The sequence below is a fragment of the Urocitellus parryii genome, chromosome 6 (genome assembly GCF_045843805.1).
Source record: "Urocitellus parryii isolate mUroPar1 chromosome 6, mUroPar1.hap1, whole genome shotgun sequence".
NCBI lineage: Eukaryota > Metazoa > Chordata > Mammalia > Rodentia > Sciuridae > Urocitellus > Urocitellus parryii.
This window is the reverse complement of record NC_135536.1, coordinates 155,647,638-155,672,160: the sequence shown is the minus strand read 5'-3', so window position 1 is coordinate 155,672,160 and position 24,523 is coordinate 155,647,638. Positions and strand designations below refer to the sequence as shown.

The 24,523-nt window shown below is 39.4% G+C and overlaps 1 protein-coding gene across 1 annotated transcript in view; it reads left to right on the top strand.

Annotated features, from left to right (window-relative positions):
* Nucleotides 1-24,523, top strand: part of Cfap61 (cilia and flagella associated protein 61) — a 262,491-nt gene that overhangs the window by 51,872 nt on the left and 186,096 nt on the right. Inside the window, exon 9 of the mRNA XM_026400722.2 lies at nt 19,810-19,901. Coding sequence (XP_026256507.2) covers nt 19,810-19,901 — 92 coding nt within the window. The remainder of the gene's footprint in view (nt 1-19,809; nt 19,902-24,523) is intronic.

The following is a 24,523-nucleotide window of genomic DNA, read 5'->3' as shown; positions in this document are numbered from 1 at the left end:
ACAGCCTTCGTAAAAAAGATTTGAGGTCATTACTGTTTTATAGTGAAGGCCAGCTTGCCCAGGCTTCTCAGCCAAGAGACATCATAGGAGTGGTCTGAAGGAGCTTTTCTCCATGAGATAGTTCTAAACTCTAATTTGCCACTATCCAATGCGAAACCAAATAGGAGCCTTGTTATGGCTCAATGTTCTCTATATAAAATGGAGATAAAAATAGTATCAAACCCAAATAAGTATGGGGGGGGGTTAAATATTAGAAGTTTTGTGATATGCTTAGCTCCGTGCCAAGTCCACAGTAAGTCCTACAAATTTTTAAGTTGTCTTCTCCAGGCTGCTGTTATTACAAACAAGCTGAAAAGATATAATCTCTCCCATCAAGTTCCTCCCAAGTGGCTCTGATGCTACTGCTATTTCCTACATAGAATCAATGGAAAATTCCTGTCTTAGAAACTTAATGAGGGAGGACTCAAATTTAAACAGAATCCTTGACTTAAAATCATACATATGTCTTTGTCTAACAAAAGCCCCCAAGTCTTATTTCTCTTTACTTCCCTCAGGATTGTTGCTTAAAATCAGATGCTCTAAGACAGCTTGGTAAGTGAAAGAAATAGGAAAACTTTTCTTGTCATCTTCTGGACCTTGTTTATTTTTGAAAATCAGCTTTATGTTCACAGATACAAAGATGATTCTTCATGAAATTTTCACCAGGGAACTACTATTGTAGACTTCCAAATAACTCAGGGATGGATTTACAAATCATCAACAGCTCATTATATCTAAGAAAAGAGTCATCAACACATTTTGCTGCCATCTTCATATCAACAACAACAAAGAATGAGGCTCCAGAGAAAATTCTAAATGTACTGTGATCTACTGTGACATTTTTTTCTGATGAAAGTCCCAAGTTAAAGGAAACATAATTTCCCTAAAATATGAACCAAAATTCTTGTTTCAAATGAACACACATTGTTGTGCCTTATATCTTGTATCTTGTTTAGTACTTTTTCCATTTCAAAGGTTTTTCATATGTATATTTTCTCATTTTATCCTCAAAACTTGCTGTAGAAGAGCTAGGACAGGTGAAGTTCTGTTCATTTCACCTGTGGTCCAAGCTCATCCAAGGTTTTAAAGCTCTTTATAGGCTGACCCAGAACTCAGATCCAGTCTCTTTCTGCTTCTGTTCAAGGTGACAGTCTTGGTAAGGTGACTTTTTATGTTTTTATTTTTTTGTTGCTTGGGATAGAACCCTCTGCCTCATACATTGGTACCATCTACTGCTCAGCTTGTGCTAAAGCAGTAGAATAGATTGCCAGGAGACATGGAATATGAGACAGAGTTGATTGAGAAATGCTCAGGGGGAAGTTCTAGTGGCAACATGCTGGACAGTTGCTTTACCAGAAAGTCCAGTGGTGACTGGCTGGACAGGGGCATCTTTGCTGCATGAAGTGCACTAGAGGCATGATCTGGACAACATTTACTTCTCCCTGGTTCTCTGATCCACACCAGTTACCACAGGGGGGAGGGGTTTTATAAGTTAAGCTGCAAAAACAATGGTGTCACCAGCATTAACTTGTTTTGCTCCTTATATGACCAACATCCCAAAGAACAGCTGTCCTGGCAAACATGTAAAATAGTAGCTTTTTACAGATAATATTGACTTAATTTCCAGCATACATGAGAGAAAGCCATTGTTCTTCAAGATCGTATGTATCCGATAGAGAGTATGTAGCCTAAACTTGCTCTCATTGTTCCCTTAACTTGGCTAGGATTAGAGGAATGGAAAGGTGCTTTCCAGGGCATGGTGTCTTACTATCCTCTTTTATTTAAGTATGATTAAGTAAGCAGGCATTCTACCCCTGAGTACATCCCCAGCCCAAGGTGAGTTTTTATCTTGGATGGCTATATCAGAAAATGCCAGTGAACAGGTCTGCTTCACTAGATACATGATCAGTTTTTTCCAGGTCAGTGAGTTATTTAATGAATAGTTACTTTAATGAGTTATCAGTGGACCCAACCATATCCCTCAGATTTTAGTGTGCATGTACACACACGTGTGCACAACTTCCTTCTGCTGGAATCTTTGCCTCTGTATGTGTGAACTTTTCCAGAACTATGGAAGGCCACTTTGACCTATGGTAGAAACCAGTGGGAAGTGCCAGGAAATTAACACTCCAGGAGCAGACTTTGCTTCCTAAGTCGAATCCTTATTCCCTCATGGAAGCTTTCTCTGAATACTCCCAAATAAATTGTTGTGCTTGAATTTTTGGATCAAGGTCTATTTTGAAGAGAACCCAGATAAGCAATACTACTGGTCAGGTCTTTTCCTACCAGCTATGAAATCATTTATGCATATTAACCACAATGAAGTGGAGTTAGGGTCCACCAGCTGTGAGAACTTGCAATTGCACACCAACCTCAACCCTTCCAAGCAGAAAGATGTCAAGACTGAACATCCTTTAGCTAACATGGCAGCTTTCCTTTTCTAGTTCTTTATGTACATTATGATTAGCCTACTGTTCTTCATCATTTCAGCCTTATGTTTCCATTGAATCTAAAAAGTTTAACTATGCACATTTAGTTTGCATTTTACCTGAGTTAAATTGCTCCCCATTTTGCATATCTTCACATTTATAAATTTTGAGTTTTATGTACTGGGATTTCACTGGGACCAATGAGAACAAGTTCCAAGGATGCAGATTTTTTTGTCCCAATATAGGGAAAAACTTGTAAAAGTTTATTTTTTAATTATCGGAGAACTTAGTTGAGAAGTAACAGGTTCCTGGAATGTTGGAAAAATTCACAAACAGTAATACATATTAGAAAAAAAAGGCTTTCTGCTTGTGTAGGAGATTGTACTAAGAGAACCCCTTAAATGTTTTGTACTAATTATTTAAATGTTAATATAATAAGAACCCCTTTTAAAATAAGAGTCTCTGCAAAAAGTATGGAACCACATCAAGATGTTCCATATGCAGTTAATGAATATTCTCCTTTGGTAACAATAAAAGGGCCCCAAATGATGGTTGTTGTTTTTCTTTTTTTTTTTTTTTCCAATTGGCCACACCACTGGCCCTGTGTGGCATTTGCAAATCAAGCTGTGTCTTTTGTTACCTACATCATCACAATAATGATTTTGGAATCAGAATTGAGCTGGCAATTTTCTTGATGATGCATACAGCAAAATAGGACACAGCCTGTGTTTCCACAGCTGTATTGGCATCACCACGTTTAATAGTTAATAAAAAAATAAAAACAAGCAAACAAAACAAAACTTTTGTTCCTCATGTAGGCCTGTGTGTTCTGGGCAGCACAAATCTCTTTTAAAAGACCCCTGCAAGGTTCAGACTTGTAAATCTCATTATACACCCGGGGCCCACCTTACAAAATCTCTGTAGAATTTGAAGTGCTCTTTGGCAGGGAGAAATTTAATTTTATATAACAGAATTGTGGGCTTTCAAAAGGATAATTAGAGTAACCCCTTGTAACCAAGCTATCTAGGAGGTGTTGCTTATTATACATTAAAAGGCTCTTCAAAATAGTAATTTTCATAACATCCCCATGTTAAAACAGCAATGTCACCTTTAATATTATTTTAAAAATCACCTCTTACTGTCAGGAAATATTTCTTTATGTGTTATTTAATTTCTTTTCATTGAACTTACATTTGCTTCTTACCATAGTTTGTCCCTCTTCCGTTCAGCTGGGAAACATCTGGAATCACTCTCAACGCGCCAGAGCTAAAAAACAATGACTAAATTCTTATTTATTGTGTATTAAATACTCCCAGGTCTTTTATCCTCTCATCCTAAGTTCCATTTTTTATTCCCAGTCCCCTTCTATTTTACTTTATTTTTCTCTTAACACAGAATCCAAATATGAATGAAAAAACACCCATTGTGGAGCATGGCAATATTCCGGCCAATGTATTTACATTACATATCTCAGGACATTTTTTGAATACTAGTCATGTTCTCTAGTCATTTAACTAGTGAATCACTAGGACTTTATATTAATTTTCTATGACTGCCATAACAAAGTACTATGGATGGGATGGTTTAAAAAACAGAAACTTATTGTCTCATAATTCTGAGGCCGCAAGTCTGAGATCAGTGTGTTTCAGCAGGATTGTTTTCTTCTGAAGCCTCTTTCCTAGGGTTGCCATTGGCCAACTTGTCCCTGTCTTCACACGGGCTTCTCTCTGTACCCACCTGTGTCCAGATTTTTTCTTCTTAAGAGAACTCTAGTAATATTGGATTAAGGCTCACTTCAGTGAACTCATTTTAACTTAATTATCTCTTTAAAGATCCTACCTCCAAATAGTCTTCCTGTTCTGAAGTACCAGGGGTTCAGACTTCAACATATAGAGTTCTGGGATGGTGGGGTGGGAGGAGACAGAACACAGTTGAAGAAGCAGCTCCGTAGTATCTCCCTCCCTTCCCTGGTTCCTGTGTGCTATATGTTCAGGGTGGGGGCCATTTCAGTAATATTTATGTTCTTTCATAAACCGACTTTCTTCCCCTGGCTGGATACAAGCTGCAGTCACTTAGCCCTCTATCCTTGGAATGACTCCCTTCCCCCACCACTCCATTTCTCACTGAATGGGTTTCTCTGCTCTGGTGTGGGTTTTAGATGTCCCTTGAAAAGGGGCTCTACTCAGCCTGCTGTCCCCTAGCCACCTCACTTCCCAGGGGACAGGACAAGTTCTAGGGCCCTTTCCCATCTCGCACTTAGAGGGCACACCATGTTATTGACACCCAATATGCCATTTTATCCCCCACTATGATTTGGGTTTTAGCATCTCAGTTCTCCCTCCTACCTCTGCCTTTTCTTTCCTTATGGTTTGGCAGTATGGATCTTCTGTGCCTTCTAGCTGCAAAGCTATGATAATAATGTGGATAGTGGCAGCAACGTCTGATATACTTAATGATGCAAAGCCTAATGAATCAACTTACATTTGTTCCAATTCACAATTTGTGTTTTATTTTAAGCCACTCAGTGTCTTTAGCATCTGAAGGTAACCAGATTGCCTTCTTCCAAAGTTTTAGCTACTCTTAGCCAACTTCAGTTTTCTAGAATTAACCATGTGAATTTAGTGCTTTGCTAAAGATGTTGATAAATAATAACTTAAAATAAATAATACCAGTCCTATGCCTAGGCTGAATTGGTTATCTTCAAGGTTGACAATCTGTCTAGAGGTTCTATAGGGCTGAGCCCTTGAGCTTGTATTATCCCAGGAAGAATATGAGCCAGACCTGAAACCCAGAGCTTGCTGCTAGGGACACAGCCCTAAAAGCCCCCTGAGTGAGCCTAATGGTTATTTAGCAAAACCTGTTGCCGATTTTCCTTCTTCATTCCAATGCTGGTTTCCAAACCCTTTCCAGTATCTTCAAAAACAACAGCAGCAACAAATGATGGCAACCACTTAAGAACCTATTATTTTGCAGAGAGGAAGCCTCTCTGATCCACATTCCTATTCTCCTCTTCAGCCCTGGGAGCAACCTGTGATATGACTCAGCCTTGCTCTCCAGCAGTCAGATTCATTTCACAATGGTGGAACTACAAAAGCATTTTGATATAGGGCCTGGAGGTCTTTGAAAGAAAAGTGGCTTTATTTTTATTCGTTATGATCATTATGTGCTGGGATTATTTTCTCAGTAGGCGATGTCTCTTTTGCCCATATTTATGAAGCAGGGGAGAAGGCATTTAATGAATTTCAAGAGTGTGTTTGACTGTAAAACACATCTCAGCATATTCACATGTAAATAACCCTTTTATTTATTCTCTCTGGTGACCTTTTTTCTTTTGGGGGTAGATCACAGTTTGTTGTTGTTTTCCATTTCCAAATGGGAGGCTGAATGATAATAATGAAAGATTATGCAAAAAAAATCCATGTTTAAAATAATGTTGATATGCCACTTGTGTTGTAGGATAATTATAGTAATTTGGCTATTACACTATATGGAAGCAGGAGTTGGTTGCTAGAAAACACGGTGATAGGGGTGATTCAAGGGATTTTCATCCCAACTGGCTGTTTGATCCCGCTGACTTTTCTCTTGAAAATCAATTGCTTGCCACGAATACTCTGAATTTCCCCTTGATTAAATTGGCTGTTGGTGGGCTGCACCCATTGCACAGGGTCACTGTAAGTTCTGTCTGTTTACAAAGGGTTTTTGATGACTCTTAAAATATCATGGGCCAAATTTAATCTGAGCAAAGCAACTAAGGAAGCAATTACTAAAAACCACAGTCTTTGCACATAGCAACAAACAAAGGAAAATTTATTAATTCTGATGTACAACATGAAGCCAGTTATTTTTTTTACTGGGTTCCAAGCCTTCTCCCCACTGCATTTTGCTTGAATTTTTGGTGTTTCCAGACCTCCAAGGCCACATGGGCTTGCTCACACAAAACTTGGGAGAGGCACATGGAAGCATTTTTGACAACTTTCCCATTTTCCCTCAAGGTTATTAATAGACTCAGGTCTTTATGAATCAGTGACAGTAAATTTGATTTTTCTTGAAAAGCCTCATTTAGTATAATGAAGATTAAAAATTATTAGCCTGGTTCTGAGTATAAGTCAATGGAAGAGTGTGGTTTAACATTTGTGAGGCCCTGGTTTCAATCCGCAGCACCAAAAAAAAAAAAAAAAAGAAAAGAAAAGAAAGAAATTATTAGCATACAGTTGTAGAAATGGGTGTGTATTTGTGTGTGTGTGAGAGAGAATATATATATCCAATTCTGTGTGGAAAAAGACTCCAAACTTTTTTTTTTTTTTTAAAGAGAGAGTGAGAGAGGAGAGAGAGAGAGAGAATTTTTAATATTTATTTTTTAGTTCTCGGCGGACACAACATCTTTGTTTGTATGTGGTGCTGAGGATCGAACCCGGGCCGGGCCGCACGCATGCCACGCGAGCTCGCTACCGCTTGAGCCACATCCCCAGCCCTCCAAACTTTTTTATTGAATGCTGATTTAAATCTATACAAAATAGCTTGGAGTAAAGAGAAAAATAAGCAAATCACACACACACACACACACACAGAGAATATGTGTGTGTGTTTGTGTGTGTGTGTGTGTGAGTGATGGAAGTAGTGCTCTTATTTATTTATTTATTTATTTATTTTCTTGATACTGAGGATTGAATCCAGAGCTTCTCTAGCACTGAGTGACACTCTAGTCCTTTCTGTTTTTCATTTTGAGTCAGGGTCTCTCTAAGATGCTGGGCCCAGTTCTATACATTTTAAAAAGTGTATAGACCCTTAATTAAATGGAATGTTAATTTAATTTAATTATATATTGTTTAGTTAAATGGAAACAGCCTTAAATTTGCAAACAAGATGAATGTACTTTTTTTTGAGAGTAAGTAAGCTAGCAATATGATACTAGGTCACCTTTGAATACTTCAGTGTATATTTCCTACACAGGGGGACATAATCCTTTACAACCTCCACCAAAATCAGGGCATTAACATGAATAAATTAATCAATGTCAGTAGATTAATCCACTGATTAGACTATAACTCATCTAATTTTACCTCTGAAAATTTTTGCATTGTCTCCCACATGAGCTTCTGGGGGATACCTCATGTCTAAACCATAACAGTCTTACTATCTTTAAGTTTGGAATGGTTCTTTAGTCTTTCCTTGACTTTTAAGATCTGGATACTATTGAGGATTGTAGGCCCATAAATTTTGGAGAGCGTACTTTATGTTCATGATGATTTCCATGTTGTGTAGAGGGCACTTTGAGTTCTCAGTTTGTCTTATCTGGGATGACACATTTTTAGTCTGTTCCATTACTGATGATGTGTGTCACTTTGATCACTTGATTAAAGTGATGCTTTTAGGTAAAAACTTTAAATTATTTCTGCTATTCTTATCTGTGCAGAGATCTATAATAATTTTTTTATTTCCTGTGGTTCTGGTAATCAAACCAAGGGTCTTGTACATGGTAGGCAAGTACTCTACTCTATCCCAGCCCAGTTTCTTTATTCCTGTTCTCTACATTGTCTCTGCTTCTATGAATTTGACTGTTTTAGACACCTTCATAAATGGATCATGCATTAATTGTCTGTGACCACCTTATTTCACTTAGCACAATATCCCCAGTTTCCTTAATGTTCTCACATATTACAGGATTTCCTTCTTTTTTTAAGGCTGAATAACATTCCTTTGTATGTATGTAGTATATTTTATTTATCCATTAAAGATATCCTAGTTATCTTTTTTTATTATTAGGTTTTAGTTTAATTGCATTGAAGACAGAGAATCTACTCTGTGTGGTTTAATCTTTAACTGTCATTCTTTATTAATCTCACCAGTGGTATATAAATTTAATTGGTATTTTCTTTCCATTATATTTTGTAACTACATAAATAATTCATTGCTATAATAATGTTTCCAGCAACCAAACTACAAACTAAAGTGTAATATCACAATGAACTTGTGTGGTTCTTTTTGTCTGGGGTCAGTTAGGCAGCTCTGCTGATTTTGGCTGAGTTTTCTCACATGTCTTGGGTTGGTTGGGTATCAGCTGATTTCGGCTACCCTCTTCTCTGCTCCATATTCCTCTAATCCCTTAGCAAGCTATATTGGGCATGTTTCATGGTGATGGTAGAAGTGCAAAAGAACAATTCGAAACATGAAAGACCTCTTCAGATTGAGGCTTTGTATCAATATATGTCATGTGTCCTGAGCAGGGTATATGGCCGAGCCCAAAATCAGAGTAGAGGATGCTACATGGTAAAGGATCTGAATACAAAGAATGTAAAGAATTCACGTCATCATTACAACCCATGTTCACATACACAAAAAAATGTTGCTGATTATTTTTGTCTTGATCTTCCTCCTAACCTTAGGAGACAACTCAAATTTAGCATTAGTTATCTTGTTGTTGGTAAAATAACAATGGGAAAATGGTTATCTGTTTTCCTGGAGGAGGCTCAAACTATAGTCTCATCTCAAGTTAATGATCTAAGAATTACTAATGCTTTGAGCTCAAGTTTATCATACTGTAAAACCTAAAGTCTGTGCTTAGATGGAAGGAATTTAATTGAAAAATATAAAACAAGCCCTTGTCCTCTTTTATGAGGCTGCCTAAAATTTTTCTTGGTATTATTATGCACTTTATTACTAGTCTCTTGCAGTTTTTTTTTTCAGTCATTAGGAAAATTTTGAGTTCATTCCATATTCCAGACTTTAGGAGCCTGGTCTGTATGGTAAATGTAGTACCATCCACTGGCCAAATAAACATGCAGGATAAACAAATCTACAGGAGGATAACTCCTCCTAAGGATAAAAAATTGTGATAGAAACCATAGTATAATTACAACTAGGTCATCTTGGGAACATTAATCAGCACAGACTTCATAGAGAAGAAAAACTTTTTTGAGTTAAAACTCAGGAACAACTTGGAGCTGTCTTATGTTTTGGATATGAGCTATCCCCACAAGCTCATGTGTGAGACAGTGCAAAGATTTTCAGGGGTGAAATGATAGATTATGAGACTTGTAACCTAATCAGTGGATTAATCCACTGAAGGATTAACTGAGTGGTAACTATAAGCAGGGAGGGAGTAGCTGGAGCAGTAGGTCACTGGGGATGTGCCCTTGGGATTCATATTTTGTCCCAGGTGAGCAGAGTTCTCTCTGATTCCTGATTGCCACATACTGAGCAGCTTTCCTCCTCTACACCGTCTACCATGATGCTCTACCTCACCCAAAGCAATGATGTCAGCCCTCTATGGACCAAGATCTCTGAAACTGTGAGCCCCAAATAAACTTTTCCTGTTCTAAAATTGTTATTGTCCATTCTTTTGGTCACAGTGATGCACAAGCTGTCTGAGTGAGGAAATTGAAACATTTTCTTTCAGTTTATTGAAAAAAAAAAGCATGCAGAATAAGGGGGTGTTTGAGACCATGCTTATTAGAGAAAAGTACAAATTCAGAGTTGCTGGAGCATCAAGAGAGACAGTGGCGGGAGACAAAGCAGGACAGGAGAGGGAGGCCAGGAGATTTAGGCCTTGCACCACCTCTCAATAGGCCATTCAATTATAAACCCATCAACAGGTTAATGAGATAAAAGCCCCGCTTCTGAACATTTCTACATATCTCTCTGGACCCCTTTCCAAGTTTCTGTGAGGCTATATTCCTAGATTTATTCTTGCTGGACTTAGAGATACATGTCACCAAACATGGCAGTACCATATTATTGTCAGTTTTAAACTGGCCAGTTTGATAGGTCGGAAAGAAGATAGCATTGTTTTAACTTTATTTCTGCAAATCCTTTTGAGGATGAACACTTTTCATATGCTTATTGGCCACTTGTATTTTCAATCTGTTTTCTTTCTTTGTCTGTTTTTTCTGTTTCCTAGAATTTGATCATTGGCATATTATAGGTGTTGCAAATATTTTCTCTACATATCTACTTATTTAAAAAAAATTTTAAAGGGTTTCTTCCAACAGAACTTTAGTGTGCTAAATATGTCATTATTATTCTTTTTTGACTTCTGCCTTCCACATTTCTAAGGAAAGCTTTTCTACCCACAAGGTTATGAAATATTCCCCTATATTTTCTCCTAGTAATTTCAAAGTGGTTTTTTTAATCCTTCAAGTTGTAATCTATCTGCAAATGATTTTTGTGTCTAATATGAAATAGAGGTGGAAATTTATTTTTTTCTCATGTTCTTACCCAACACTATTAATTGTATAGTTTATTCTTTTCTTCATGAATTTTAAATGCCATTGTTAACATTTATCAGCATTTCATAACTATCTGGCTCTATTTTTAATTCCATTTTGTTCTATTTCTACTGCAGTAGGTCACTGTTTTAATAACCAGTCAGGAGGTACCTGGGCTAGGTATTTGAATTTCTAGCTTAACTAACTTTGTGGTAAATGCACTTCAGATAAGTAGTCTCACTTAGAGAGAAAGCCCCAGAAAACTGTGCCTCCACTCCTACTAGAAATCACTGGTTCATAACTTCTAAGCTACTCAAATAACAATTAAACTTGCAGCTCAGTGGTGTTTTCTGTTGTGTGTTATATAATACCACTGCCTTGACTTTTCCCTGGGATAGCATGTCACATTTGAAGACCTCAGGGTGCATTATGAACATTAACTAATTAAACTTCACAAAACCCAAGAGAGGTTGCAGAGAGAGATTTAGCATCACCTCGCCCAGTTCTGAAATGCAGGCACCTCTGGGGACAAGGGTGGCAGCTGCCTAATAATAAACTGCAACACTTCACGACAGTTTAGTCAAGACAATTAGTCATTGTAGTTGGTAATTGTCTCTTGAGCACTAGGCTGTCAAATAGTTAAGTCATCAGGATCATCAGTTCACTGCCAATGGAATCCATTCTTTAAGATGTTTTTACTTTCTAGTGATTTTATCCTAATTAGAAAAGAAATGTGTGTACAGTATGGGTCTACATTTCTTTTACTTGTGCTTTTTGTAGTTCTTCAGATTTAAAACTTAAAGGAGGAAGAAAGTATCTCTCTCTCTTTTGTGTGTGTGTGTGTGTGTGTGGGGCAATCCCGGGGATTGGATTCAGGGCACTTGACCACTGAACCACATCCCCAGCCCTATTTGGTATTTTATTTAGAGACAGGGTCTCAGTGAGTTGTTTAGCACCTCACTGTTGCTAAGGCTGACTTTGAACTTGCAATCCTCCTGTCTCAGCCTCCAGAGCAGCTGGGATTATAGAGAAGTATCTCTTTTTTTTTTTTTTTTTTGCAAAGGTACCACTTTAACCACCACACCCAGAGAAATATCTCTTTTTTTTTTCAAAGGTACCACTTTAAAATAAAGAGTTATTGATATGAGTGGGGTTTTTTTCATTACAAAATTTGCAACTAAAGCAAAACTAATTGATGGTAAAAGTTTGAATAGTTGTATTGATTTGTCAGGGAGAAGGGAAGCTTCTGCATGCTGTAAATCCTTCATTCACTTGTGTAGTTGTTACATAAGAATGATATACATAGGAAAAATATGAACTCATTTTTCCGTATGCATTTGCTCACAACAATAAAGTAAATCTATTTCAATTCCCTATATCTTTGTAAGAAATAGGTAAGAAACATTTGTGATACAGTAATTTGGGTTGAGAAGTGTCTGTAGGGGCTGTTGCCTTGGTGGGCATTGCAAGAAAACCAGGGAAGAAGAGGAAGCAGAGAGCTGTCTCTGGCCTTGCAGTGTCTGATGGGTGGTTAAAAACACAAAGAGTAGCCACAGTGTCTCTGGAGGCCTCTAAAGGGTTCAGGTCCTCTGGTGCATCTGGCTAGAGCATCCTGGGACTGCTCTTAGATAAGGCCCAAAGGCTGACAGCAGATGTCATGGTTAAGAATCCCCTAGCAGAGTAGGCCCTGGGTGAGACAAAAGGAGTGCAGGCATTCCTGTGATGATGGTGTCTCCCAAATTGTTCCCTTTCAGTCACAGAAAATGGAAAGGGGAGCACTTTCTATAGAAAATGGGAATTTTTTGCTCATTGTAATTTTTAAGGAAGATTAAATATTCTGATTATTGATGTTTTAGACATATTAAGATAACATTCAACTCAACTCTTGCAAGATAGAAAAGTGAATTTCATGGCTATCGGTAGACCCCAATTTCACAGTATTTCCAAACAAAGACAAAGCAGCTCTTGTGTTAATCCTTGGCAGTCTATTAGCACTGATGTTGCTGATTGTGGTATTTTCCACCTTCTGTCTTTTTTTTTTTTTTTTTTATTGGTCGTTCATAACATTACATAGTTCTTAATACATCATATTACACGGTTTGATTCAAGTGGATTATGAACTCCCGCTTTTACCCCGTATACAAATTGCTGTATCACATCAGTTACCCTTCCATTGATTGACATATTGCCTTTCTAGTGTCTGATGTATTCTGCTGTCTGTCCTATTGTCTACTATCCCCCCTCCCCTCCCCTCCCCTCCCCTCCCCTTTTCTCTCTCTACCCCTTCTACTGTAAATCATGTCTTCCATTTGTATTCTCTTGACTTACCCCTCCTTACCTCTTATATGACATTTTGTATAACCCTGAGGATCGCCTTCCATTTCCATGCAATTTCCCTTCTCACTCCCTTTCCCTCCCACCTCTCATCCCTGTTTACTGTAAATATTCTTCTCAAGCTCTTCGTCCCTACCCTGTCCTTGTTTACACCCCTTATATCAAAGGAGTCATTTGGTATTTGTTTTTTAAAGATTGACTAGCTTCACTTAGCATAATCTGCTCTAATGCCATCCATTTCCCTCCAAATTCTATAATTTTGTCATTTTTTAATGCAGAGTAATACTCCATAGTGTATAAATGCCACATTTTTTTTATCCATTCATCTATTGAAGGACATCTAGGCTGGTTCCACAGTCTTGCTATCGTGAATTGAGCTGCTATGAACATCGATGTAGCAGTGTCCCTGTAGCATGCTCTTGTTAGGGCTTTAGGGAATAGACCGAGAAGGGGAATAGCTGGGTCAAATGGTGGTTCCATTCCCAGCTTTCCGAGAAATCTCCATACTGCTTTCCAAATTGGCTGCACCAATTTGCAGTCCCACCAGCAATGAACAAGAGTGCCCTTTTCCCCGCATCCTCTCCAGCACTTATTGTTGTTTGACTTCCTAATGGCTGCCAGTCTTACTGGAGTGAGATGGTATCTTAGGGTAGTTTTGATTTGCATTTCTCTGACTGCTAGCGATGGTGAGCATTTTTTCATGTACTTGTTGATTGATTGTATGTCCTCCTCTGAGAAGTGTCTGTTCAGGTCCTTGGCCCATTTATTGATTGGGTTATTTGTTATCTTATTGTCTAATTTTTTGAGTTCTTTGTATATTCTGGTTATTAGGGCTCTATCTGAAGTGTGTGGAGTAAAGATTTGTTCCCAGGATGTAGGCTCCCTATTTATCTCTCTTATTGTTTCTTTTGCTGAGAAAAAACTTTTTAGTTTGAGTAAGTCCCATTTGTTGATTCTATTTGTTAACTCTAGCGCTATGGGTGTCCTATTGAGGAATTTGGAGCCCGATCCCACAGCGTGTAGATCATAACCAACTTTTTCTTCTATCAGATGCCGTGTCTCTGATTTAATATCAAGCTCCTTGATCCATTTTGAGTTAACTTTTGTGCACGGCGAGAGATAGGGATTCAGATTCATTTTGGTGCAAATGGATTTCCAGTTTTCCCAGCACCATTTGTTGAAGATGCTATCCTTCCTCCATTGCATGCTTTTAGCCCCTTTATCAAAAATAAGATAGTTGTAGTTTTGTGGATTGGTTACTGTGTCCTCTATTCTGTACCATTGGTCCACCCGCCTGTTTTGGTACCAGTACCATGCTGTTTTTGTTACTATTGCTCTGTAGTATAGTTTGAAGTCTGGTATCGCTATACCGCCTGATTCACACTTCCTGCTTAGTATTGTTTTTGCTATTCTGGGTCTTTTATTATTCCATATGAATTTCATGATTCTTTTATCTATTTCTACAAGATATGCTGTTGGGATTTTGATTGGCATTGCATTGAACTTATAGAGAACTTTTGGTAATATCGCCATTTTGATGATGTTAGTTCTGCCTATCCATGAGCAGGGTATGTTTTTCCATCTTCTAAGGTCTTCTTCTATGTCTTTCTTTAGGGTTCTGTAATTTTCATTGTATAAATCTTTCACCTCTTTTGTTAGGTTGATTCCCAAGTATTTTATTTTTTGGGGGGATATTGTGAATGGAGTAGTTGTCCTCATTTCCGTTTCAGAGGATTTGTCGCTCATATACAGGAACGCCTTTGATTTATGCGTGTTGATCTTATATCCTGCCACTTTGCTGAATTCATTTATTAGCTCTAATAGCTTCTTTGCAGACCCTTTTGGGTCTGCTAGGTATAGAATCATATCATCTGCAAATAGTGATAATTTAAGTTCTTCTTTTCCTATTTTTATGCCTTTAATTTCTTTTGACTGTCTAATTGCTCTGGCCAGTGTTTCGAGGACTATGTTGAACAGAAGTGGTGAGAGAGGGCATCCCTGTCTTGTACCAGATCTTAGAGGGAATGCCTTCAATTTTTCTCCATTCAGAATGATGCTGGCCTGTGGCTTATCATAGATTGCTTTTACAATGTTGAGGTATGATCCTGTTATCCCTAATTTTTCTAGCGTTTTGAACATAAAGGGATGCTGTACTTTGTCGAATGCTTTTTCTGCATCTATTGAGATGATCATATGGTTCTTATTTTTAAGTCTATTGATGTGGTGAATAACATTTATTGATTTCCGTATATTAAACCAGCCTTGCATCCCAGGGATGAATCCTACTTGATCATGATGTATAATTTTTTTGATATGTATTTGAATCCGATTCGCCAGAATTTTATTGAGGATTTTTGCGTCAAGGTTCATTAGAGATATTGGTCTGTAGTTTTCCTTCTTTGATGTGTCTTTGTCTGGTTTCGGAATCAGGGTGATGTTGGCCTCGTAGAATGAATTTGGAAGTTCTCCCTCTTTTTCTATTTCCTGAAATAGCTTGAAAAGTATTGGTGTTAGTTCCTCTTTAAAGGTTTTGTAAAACTCTGCTGTATACCCATCCGGTCCTGGGCTTTTCTTAGTTGGTAGTCTTTTGATGGTTTCTTCTATTTCCTCTATTGTTATTGGTCTGTTTAGGTTGTCTATATCCTCCTGGCTCAATCTGGGCAGATCATAGGACTCAAGGAATTTATCTATGCCTTCACTATCTTCTATTTTATTGGAGTATAAGGATTCAAAGTAATTTCTGATTATCTTCTGTATTTCTGAAGTGTCTGTTGTGATATTGCCTTTTTCATCCCGTATGCTAGTAATTTGGGTTCTCTCTCTTCTTCTCTTCGTTAGCATGGCTAAGGGTCTGTCAATTTTATTTATTTTTTCAAAGAACCAGCTTTTAGTTTTGTCAATTTTTTCAATTGTTTCTTTTGTTTCAATTTCATTAATTTCAGCTCTGATTTTAATTATTTCTTGCCTTCTACTTCTTTTGCTGTTGTTTTGCTCTTCTTTTTCTAGGATTTTGAGATGAAGTATGAGATCATTTATTTGTTGGTTTTTTCTTTTTTTGAGGAATGAACTCCAAGCAATGAATTTTCCTCTTAGAACTGCTTTCAATGTGTCCCATAGATTCCGATATGTTGTGTCTGTGTTTTCATTTAACTCTAGGAATTTTTTAATTTCCTCCTTGATGTCTTCTAAAACCCATTGATCACTCAGCAACCTATTGTTCATTCTCCAGGTGATGCTTGCTTTTTCCTTTCTTCTTTTATCATTGATTTTCAGTTTCATTCCATTATGATCAGACAAGATGCATGGTATTATCTCTACCCCTTTGTATTGTCTAAGAGTTGCCCTGTGACATAGTATATGGTCTATTTTTGAGAAGGTTCCATGTGCTGCTGAGAAAAAAGTGTAGCTACTTGATGTTGGGTGGTATAGTCTATATATGTCAATTAAGTCTAGGTTGTTAATTGTGTTATTGAGTTCTATAGTTTCCTTATTTAACTTTTGTTTGGAAGATCTGTCCAGTGGTGAGAGAGGTGTGTTGAAGTCTCCCATGATTATTGTATGTTGGTCTATTAGACTCTTGAACTTGAGAAGAGTTTGCTTGATGAATACAGCTGCACCATTATTTGGGGCATATATATTTATGATTGTTATGTCTTGTTGGTGTATGGTTCCTTTGAGCAGTATGAAGTGTCCTTCTATATCCCTTTTGATTAGCTTTGGCTTGAAATCTATTTTATTAGATATGAGTATGGACACTCCTGCTTGTTTCCGCGGTCCATATGGGTGATATGATTTTTCCCAACCTTTCACCTTCAGTCTATGTATATCTTTTCCTATCAAATGCGTCTCCTGTAGACAGCATATTGTTGGGTCTTGTTTTTTGATCCATTCTACTAGCCTGTGTCTCTTAATTGGTGAGTTTAAGCCATTAACATTTAGGGTTATTATTGAGATATGGTTTGTTCTTCTATCCATATTTGTTTATTGATGTTACTAAACCTGATTTGTTATCCTCTTTGACTACTTTCCCCCCTTTACTGTCCTACCTCCCATTGTTGGTTTTCAATGTTGTTTTCCATTTCCTCTTCCTGTAATGTTTTGCCAAGGATTTTTTGAAGAGATGGTTTTCTAGCTGCGAATTCTTTTAACTTTTGTTTATTGTGGAAGGTTTTAATTTCATCTTCTAACCTGAAGCTTAATTTCGCCGGATACACGATTCTTGGTTGGAGCCCATTGTCTTTCAGTGTTTGAAATATGTTATTCCAGGATCTTCTAGCTTTCAGAGTCTGTGTTGAGAGATCAGCTGTTATCCTGATTGGTTTACCCCTAAATGTAATCTGCTTTCTTTCTCTTGCAGCTTTTAAAATTCTCTCCTTATTCTGTATGTTGGACATCTTCATTATAATGTGTCTAGGTGTGGATCTCTTATGATTTTGCACATTCGGCGTCCTGTAGGCTTCTAGGATTTGGGATTCTGTCTCAATCTTCAATTCTGGGAAGTTTTCTCGTATTATTTCACTGAATAGACTGTTTATTCCTTTGGAATGGAGCTCTGTGCCTTCCTGTATCCCAATGACTCTTAAATTTGGTCTTTTGATATTGTCCCATAATTCTTGGATGTTCTGCTCATGGTTTCTTAGCATTCTTGCTGAGCTGTCTATGTTCTTTTCCAGTTGAAATACTTTGTCTTCATTGTCTGATGTTCTCTCTTCTAAGTGATCTACTCTGCTGGTAGTATTCTCAATTGAGTTTTTAAGTTTGTTTATTGTTTCCTGCATTTCTAGAATTTCAATTTGTTTGTTTTTTATTACCTCTATCTCCCTGTGAAATTGATCTTTTACTTCCTGGATTTGTTTGTCAATGTGATCTTTCATTGTCTGATTTTGCTGTCTCATGTCTTCCTTGAGACTCCAGATCATCTGAAGCATATATATCCTGAACTCTTTATCTGATATTCCATCTGTTGCAGCTATTACCTCTTCTAAAGTTGAGTTGACCTGCATTGCTTGTGGTCCTTTCTTTCCTTGTCTTTTCATACTGCCCGCGTTTCTTTCTGCCTGGTGTAACTGTTGTGTTTTGAAATTTACCCCCTATTTATTTATGTTGCTCTTGTATACTTGAAAAGTCTCCCTTGCAGGTGCGGGCGGCGGCTGTGCCCCTACTCCAATTGGGGTGACGTGTCTACCACGCTGGTGGCTCTCTGGGCCTGTTCCGGGAGTGGAAGGCGGCTCTGCTCTGTCCCTATTCCAATTGGGGTGTCGTGACTACAATGCTGGCAGATCGCTGGGCCTGTTCCGGGCGTGGGCGGTGGGCTTGGCTGGCGGGATTCCACCTAATGGCAGTCCCTAACCTCCCTGCTTGCTAATTAATGGCTTCTCTGAGGCGCCACGCCTTCTGTAGCTGCGGGGCAGGCCGCGCGAATCAGTTGGCCTGGATCTCCGGGATCCTGCTGCTGGCTGTTTTGATGTTGCAAGCTGTTGGAGAGTGGTGGTGTATTCTTCAGCTTTCCCGGATGGTGGCCACTGACTGCCTGGATGGAGTGTCCGCTGTTTTGATGTTGCACTCTGAAGGAGAGTGGCGGTGTATCCTTCAGCTTTCCCGGATGGTGGCCGCTGACTGCCTCGGTGGAGTGTCCGCTGTGGGGGATGGGACTGTACCGCTTCCTTCCCCTTCTGAGAACCCGTGCTCGGCCCAAGGGTCCGTGTGGGCTTGGCTGGTGGGATTCCACCTAATGGCCTTCCCTAACCTCCCTGCTTGCCAATTAATGGCTTCACTGAGGCGCCACGCCTACTGTAGCCGCAGGGCAGGCCACGCGAATCAGTTGGCCTGGATCTCCGGGGCCCTGCTGCAGGCTGCTGGGATCCCTGGCACTCTATCACTTTGATTTTTTCTGCTTGCCCCTCCCCCAGCGCTGGCAAGCCAGGTTTCCTTTTGGCTGCTACTGGGAGGAGGGGTTGGAGGTCAGGTGTCTCTGGTTTCCCCCTAGCCTGTATGGAGGCTCAGCTTGATACTCCCTCTCCCGGCAAGCCTAGGAGAGATTTTATGCGAATTCCCGCTGTCTGGGGGGTGAGCTGAATGACACCGACCTGTTTTGATGTCGCACTCTGAAGGAGAGTGGCGGTGTATCCTTCAGCTTTCCCGGATGGTGGCCGCTGACTGCCTCGGTGGAGTGTCCGCTGTGGGGGATGGGACTGTACCGCTTCCTTCCCCTTCTGAGAACCCGTGCTCGGCCCAAGGGTCCGTGTGGGCTTGGCTGGTGGGATTCCACCTAATGGCCTTCCCTAACCTCCCTGCTTGCCAATTAATGGCTTCACTGAGGCGCCACGCCTTCTGTAGCCGCAGGGCAGGCCACGCGAATCAGTTGGCCTGGCTCTCCGGGCCCTGCTGCAGGCTGCTCTCCACCTTCTGTCTTAAGATCCTTTTTAAATTCTGTCATAATCAGTTGTTTGTAAACTTCAAGGGGGATACCAGCAAAGGATCTCATTGTCCAGGGACTGGCAAATATTGGGGCCTTCTGTGTACCACGCTCAGGCCCAAGACCATCATGCATAACATTTCATCTTCATAGCTCTCCTGGGAAGGATCAGAGAAGTTGAGGAGGAACTTTTCCTGGACCTCTGTGTCAGTCAGGATTGAAGTGGGCTGGAAAGAACCTGTTATTTTCACCTCCAGTTGCTGCCTTCTGAAATTTAAGTTTTCAGATAATCATAGTTTAAAATACATGATCATGCTGCCCAATTTCCTGTGGTTTCATAGATATTTATCATCTATTTTCTGTTCTTATTCTATTCTTTCTCTCAAAGATGCTGAGCTCATGAGTAACAGGCTAGGAGTCCAGAGAATTTCTGAGGAGCCAGAGGAACCTCTATATACAGAGGCCATGGAGAACATCCAGGTAAGGGAGACCATTTTCCCATTTCTGGGGCCTGGAGATGGGCCTGGGGCTACTTGTGGCATTGGGAGCATCTCTGGTGCTGGGGTCATTACCCAAAAGTTGTAGCACATGGTACAGAAAGGCCCTACTAGCTAAGGCTGAAGAGACCACACACATTTATAGTGGGCAAATCAAAGCTTCACTGATATAGTGCAGAACACATGTCAGAACAAGATTTTAATCATTCCCCACCTTCATTCCTACCCATTCCCTGTCTTTAGGAGGAGGAGGCAAATAAAGTTGTTATTGGAAGCTCAATAGGAAATCTGGACTTTCTAAAGAGACTCACACACTTTCTGCATATTCATATATGGCAGCATGTTTCTTCCTGTTCTGATTGGGCCTTATAAGCTACAGAAACATCTGCCACAGCTCCCTGGATAGATGCCAGGTTTACTGCTCTTGCCTGGTCTCAGGAGTAACCCTTCTTGGTCCCTCCCCTCCTGCTATATCAGCATGACTTTAATAGAGCTCTGTGTGTGCTGCTGCCACCTATCATGACCTAATAAGGGAGATAACCCATACCTAGGGCCTGAGTGTGGTACACAGGAGGCCCCAAGATTTGGTGGAAGGACTCCGGAATTCATCCATCTTTCCATCTCTGCTAACCTCTGACAGCTAATGACTTCATGTAATTAAAAATGATCACATTTTCTGGGTTCTGGGTCCTGTATGGGTTCAGTGTATGTCCCTTATATTCTTAGGAACAAGACCACTCAGGACTCTTCCTGAGTCTTAGCACTACATCGCCTGGATTGTCCTCTCTGATTTTCATGTTGACCTTATGGAAAAATACATGCTGATCTCCCAAACTACAAACAAACTCCACCTGTAGCTGGTTGGGTGTCGTATTTCAAATACTGATTTATTTTCTGCATGGAGATCAGAGGCCCACACAAGTGCTGAGGGTACTACAAAACCAGCCTGAAACTAGTTGTAGCATGATGGGAATAGAAGAGGGGAGACATCCCAGAAGAGGGGGCTAAGAGGGGACCAGAACTCTTTAAAGATTATATGGCATGGGTGATTTTATTTTTCAGGGCTTTTTTTTTTATTTGCATGGATGATTGAAGGAAATGAACCTACTAATGGAATTTAAAGCAAGGAAGGGAGGGGGGTATATAGAACTTGTATTTCTAGCCAAGATGGAGGAACAGAGGCTGGATTTATTATCCTGCCTGAAACAACCAAAAATGGATAGTTTATGAAACAACAGTTTTCAAAATACTGCTCTCACTGTAACAAAGAACAGTGATGCCTGAGTGTGGTGAAAAATAAGTCAAGTGAATCCCATGATCGCCCCAGCTTACTTCCTTGAGAGAATTTCCAGGCCATCTCACAGGATAGGAGAAACAATCGAACTTCCTGAAATGAAGAGACAGAACTATAAGTTCATGGAGACTAAATTCACTGAAGAGTGAAAGAGTAGCAGAGAGGAGAGAGATACAGAGAGAGCATACCATCTATCAGCAAGCATCATTTTTGAATATTCAGCTGGGTAACAATCAGAGGAGTACTACTAGGGAAGAAACTACTAAGTCAGTTTGAGGAAAGAAACTTCCCAAAGGATTAGAGTTAATAGTACTCAGCGCTACTATACGACTGGGAAGATAGTTCCTGTCTTTACCAGCCAGACTGGAAAACCTTATGATTCATAAGGCACTGGGAAAATGGCACAGAAGCATATTGCCTCAGTAATGGGGAATAAAGCACTGATCCAGACCTGTGCAATATATCTTTAGAGCAAGAACTAAAAGGATGAGACTCTTCATGTAACTTAACTGATCCCAGACAAAATTCAAGAACATTATCCTGCACCTAACTAAGTGAAATTCACAGTGTTCAGAATCCAATAAAAAAATACCATGCACTCAAAAAAAAAAAAAAAAAGGAAAAAGAAACTGGGAATATATGGTGCATAAAGTGGAGATAAATTCATCAATTGAAACTGCCCAGATCTGAAACAGATGTTAGAATTACTGGACAAAACCAAAAAGACAGTAATTATAACTTTATTTCATACTGCCAGAGGTTAAAGACAGACATATAAAAGATAAAAATTCTCCAGATCAAACTTCTAGAAATAAAATCACAAAGTATAATCTGAAAAATACACCCAAAGAAATAAAATTAGACATTGTAGAGGAAAAGGTTAGTGAACTTGAGAGAGAAGGTTTTTTGTTGTTTGTTTGTTTTTAAAGATCAGTGTATCTGAGATTTGGTACAACTTCGAGGACTTAAAATTTGTGAAATTGCAATCTTATAGAAGAGAGAAGTTGAGGTAGGAAAAATATTTGAAAAAATAATGAACCAAAAATCCCTAAATTTGATGGAAAACAAAACAACTCATAGATACAAGAAGTTCCAGAAACAACAAGCACCAGAAACACAAAATTGCACCAGAGCCAACCTTGATCAAATAATGAAATACCAGTGATAAAGAGAAAATCTTAAAAGCATCAGGGGTTGGGCATGAAGGAACAAGTTTGGAACAGGGACAAAGGTAAGAATGACAACAGAGTTCTTGTTGAAAACAATGCAAGGAGACAGTGGAGTCTTCTTTTCCTTCTCCTCCGTATATCAGTGCTCGGGATCAAACCCAGGGCATTGCACATGCTGGGCACATGCTCTACCACTGAGTTACACTCCTAGCCGTGAAGTCACATCTTAAAATAAACTGTCATCTAGAATTTTATACCCAGTAAATACCCTTCATTTGAAAATCAAGGTGAAGGGGGAGTGATGTCAGCAAGATGGTTAACTAGAGGTGCCTGATGTACTTCTTGCTACAAAAAGGGCCAAAACAAAGAAAAAATAATAGCTATTTCACTGGAATGTCTGAGACAGAGCTTCTGAAGGCAGTGGAAATGGATGTTAGAATTAGTGGACAAAACCAATAAGACATGTCACAGAACATGACCTTCTAAAGAAAGGTAATACACCACAGCAACTGTCATTCTTTTCTCTTGTGATCAACACTGAACCAAGAGGGACTTCTTGTGTCTCAGAAAGTAAGTACAATGCCATGGGCAGTGGAAGTATTCCTGATAGTTCTATGCAGCCCTCATAGGGCCTGAGCCCTGTATGGGGAGTTACTGAGTTACCCGACATTGCATTGTCATAGAAAAACATCCCAGCCCTTGTTGTGCCCTCCTCCACCCAGATTACTGCTACAAAGTGCCATTTTGAGAACCTACCCATTGGGGTCCTTCAAAGCAGCTGAGCACCCACTTCATTTGGCTTATCTGACCTATCCCTGTGAACTAGTCCACCTCCTGATGAACCTTCCTGCTTCCCATGACCTGAGGAAGCAGCCGGGCATCTACCCTAAATGGCTCAGCCCACTGAGGCACCCAGAAAGTAGGTGGTAGCTCTACTCACCTTCCCATGGCTTTAGAAAGCAGCTGGACAGCCTTCCCTGAATGACTAGGTCCACCGAGTGCCCCAGAAAGCAGCCAGGCAACCTCTCCTATCCTCCCTGTGGCCTGAGAAGCAACCAAGCAGCCAATCTGAATGCCTTGGCATACTGGGCCTCTCAGGAAGCAAATAGGCAACCCTGCCCAGCCATGAGAAACAGCTGGGCAGTTTTCCCTGAGTTAGTTTGTCCAGCAAGGTGCCTCAAATTCACTTGCACAATCCTTAAACAGTGGTGAAAGTCTTTTTCAGGCCCACTAGTGCAGCCTGGCCCCTTAAAGCTGATGGAAACAGAAAGGCACCCTGCCTCCAGTGTTATACCAGCCACATCTAACCTACACAGCCTGCAAGAGCAGCCCCATCCTCACACAACCTGTGAAAGGTGATAGGCATCCCACATCCCCTCTCATGTGTGCCACACTCAGGGCCACTGGCAAACTCACTCCACTCATGAGAGCTGCATAACAACTGGCTGAGCTCTCCCCAGAATAAAGCTGTAATAAAGATTTGTGCCTACGCACAAAATGTGAAAGGATTCATCACCCACATTATAAAATATATTAAAGGAAATCCTTCAGGCAGAAGGAAAATGATACCCAAATGGAAATCTGCATCTGAGCAGAGATGAAGAGCATTGAAAATGATAAAATGAATAAATACACAAGATTTTATTTTTAATATTTATATATCTTTAAAGGATCATTGACTTTTTAAACAAAATATAGTGAGCAATAGAGTATGTGGTTTATCACATATATAAAGAAAAAGTATGACATTAATAATAACACAAAAACCAAGAGGGGAGAAATGTAAGTTTTAAGGTTTTTATACTCTATCTCAAGTGGTATAATGTTACCTTAGATAGTCTGGGATAGGTTAAAAATGTATACTGTAAACCATAACAAAAACTCACTGATGTTATCTATCAAATTAATAAGCCTAGAAAAGATAAAATGGTATCATAAAGATGTAAAATCAATCCAAAATAAAGCACAAAGTAAAGGAAAAAAAAGAACAGATGGGACATATAGAAAACAAAAGGCAAGATGACAGACTTAACCCCCCCCACCATATCAACAATCACATTACATGTACATGGTCTAAATATCCCCACAAAGAACACAGAAAGCAGATATAGATCAGATAAAAGGTAACACTCCTTTATATGT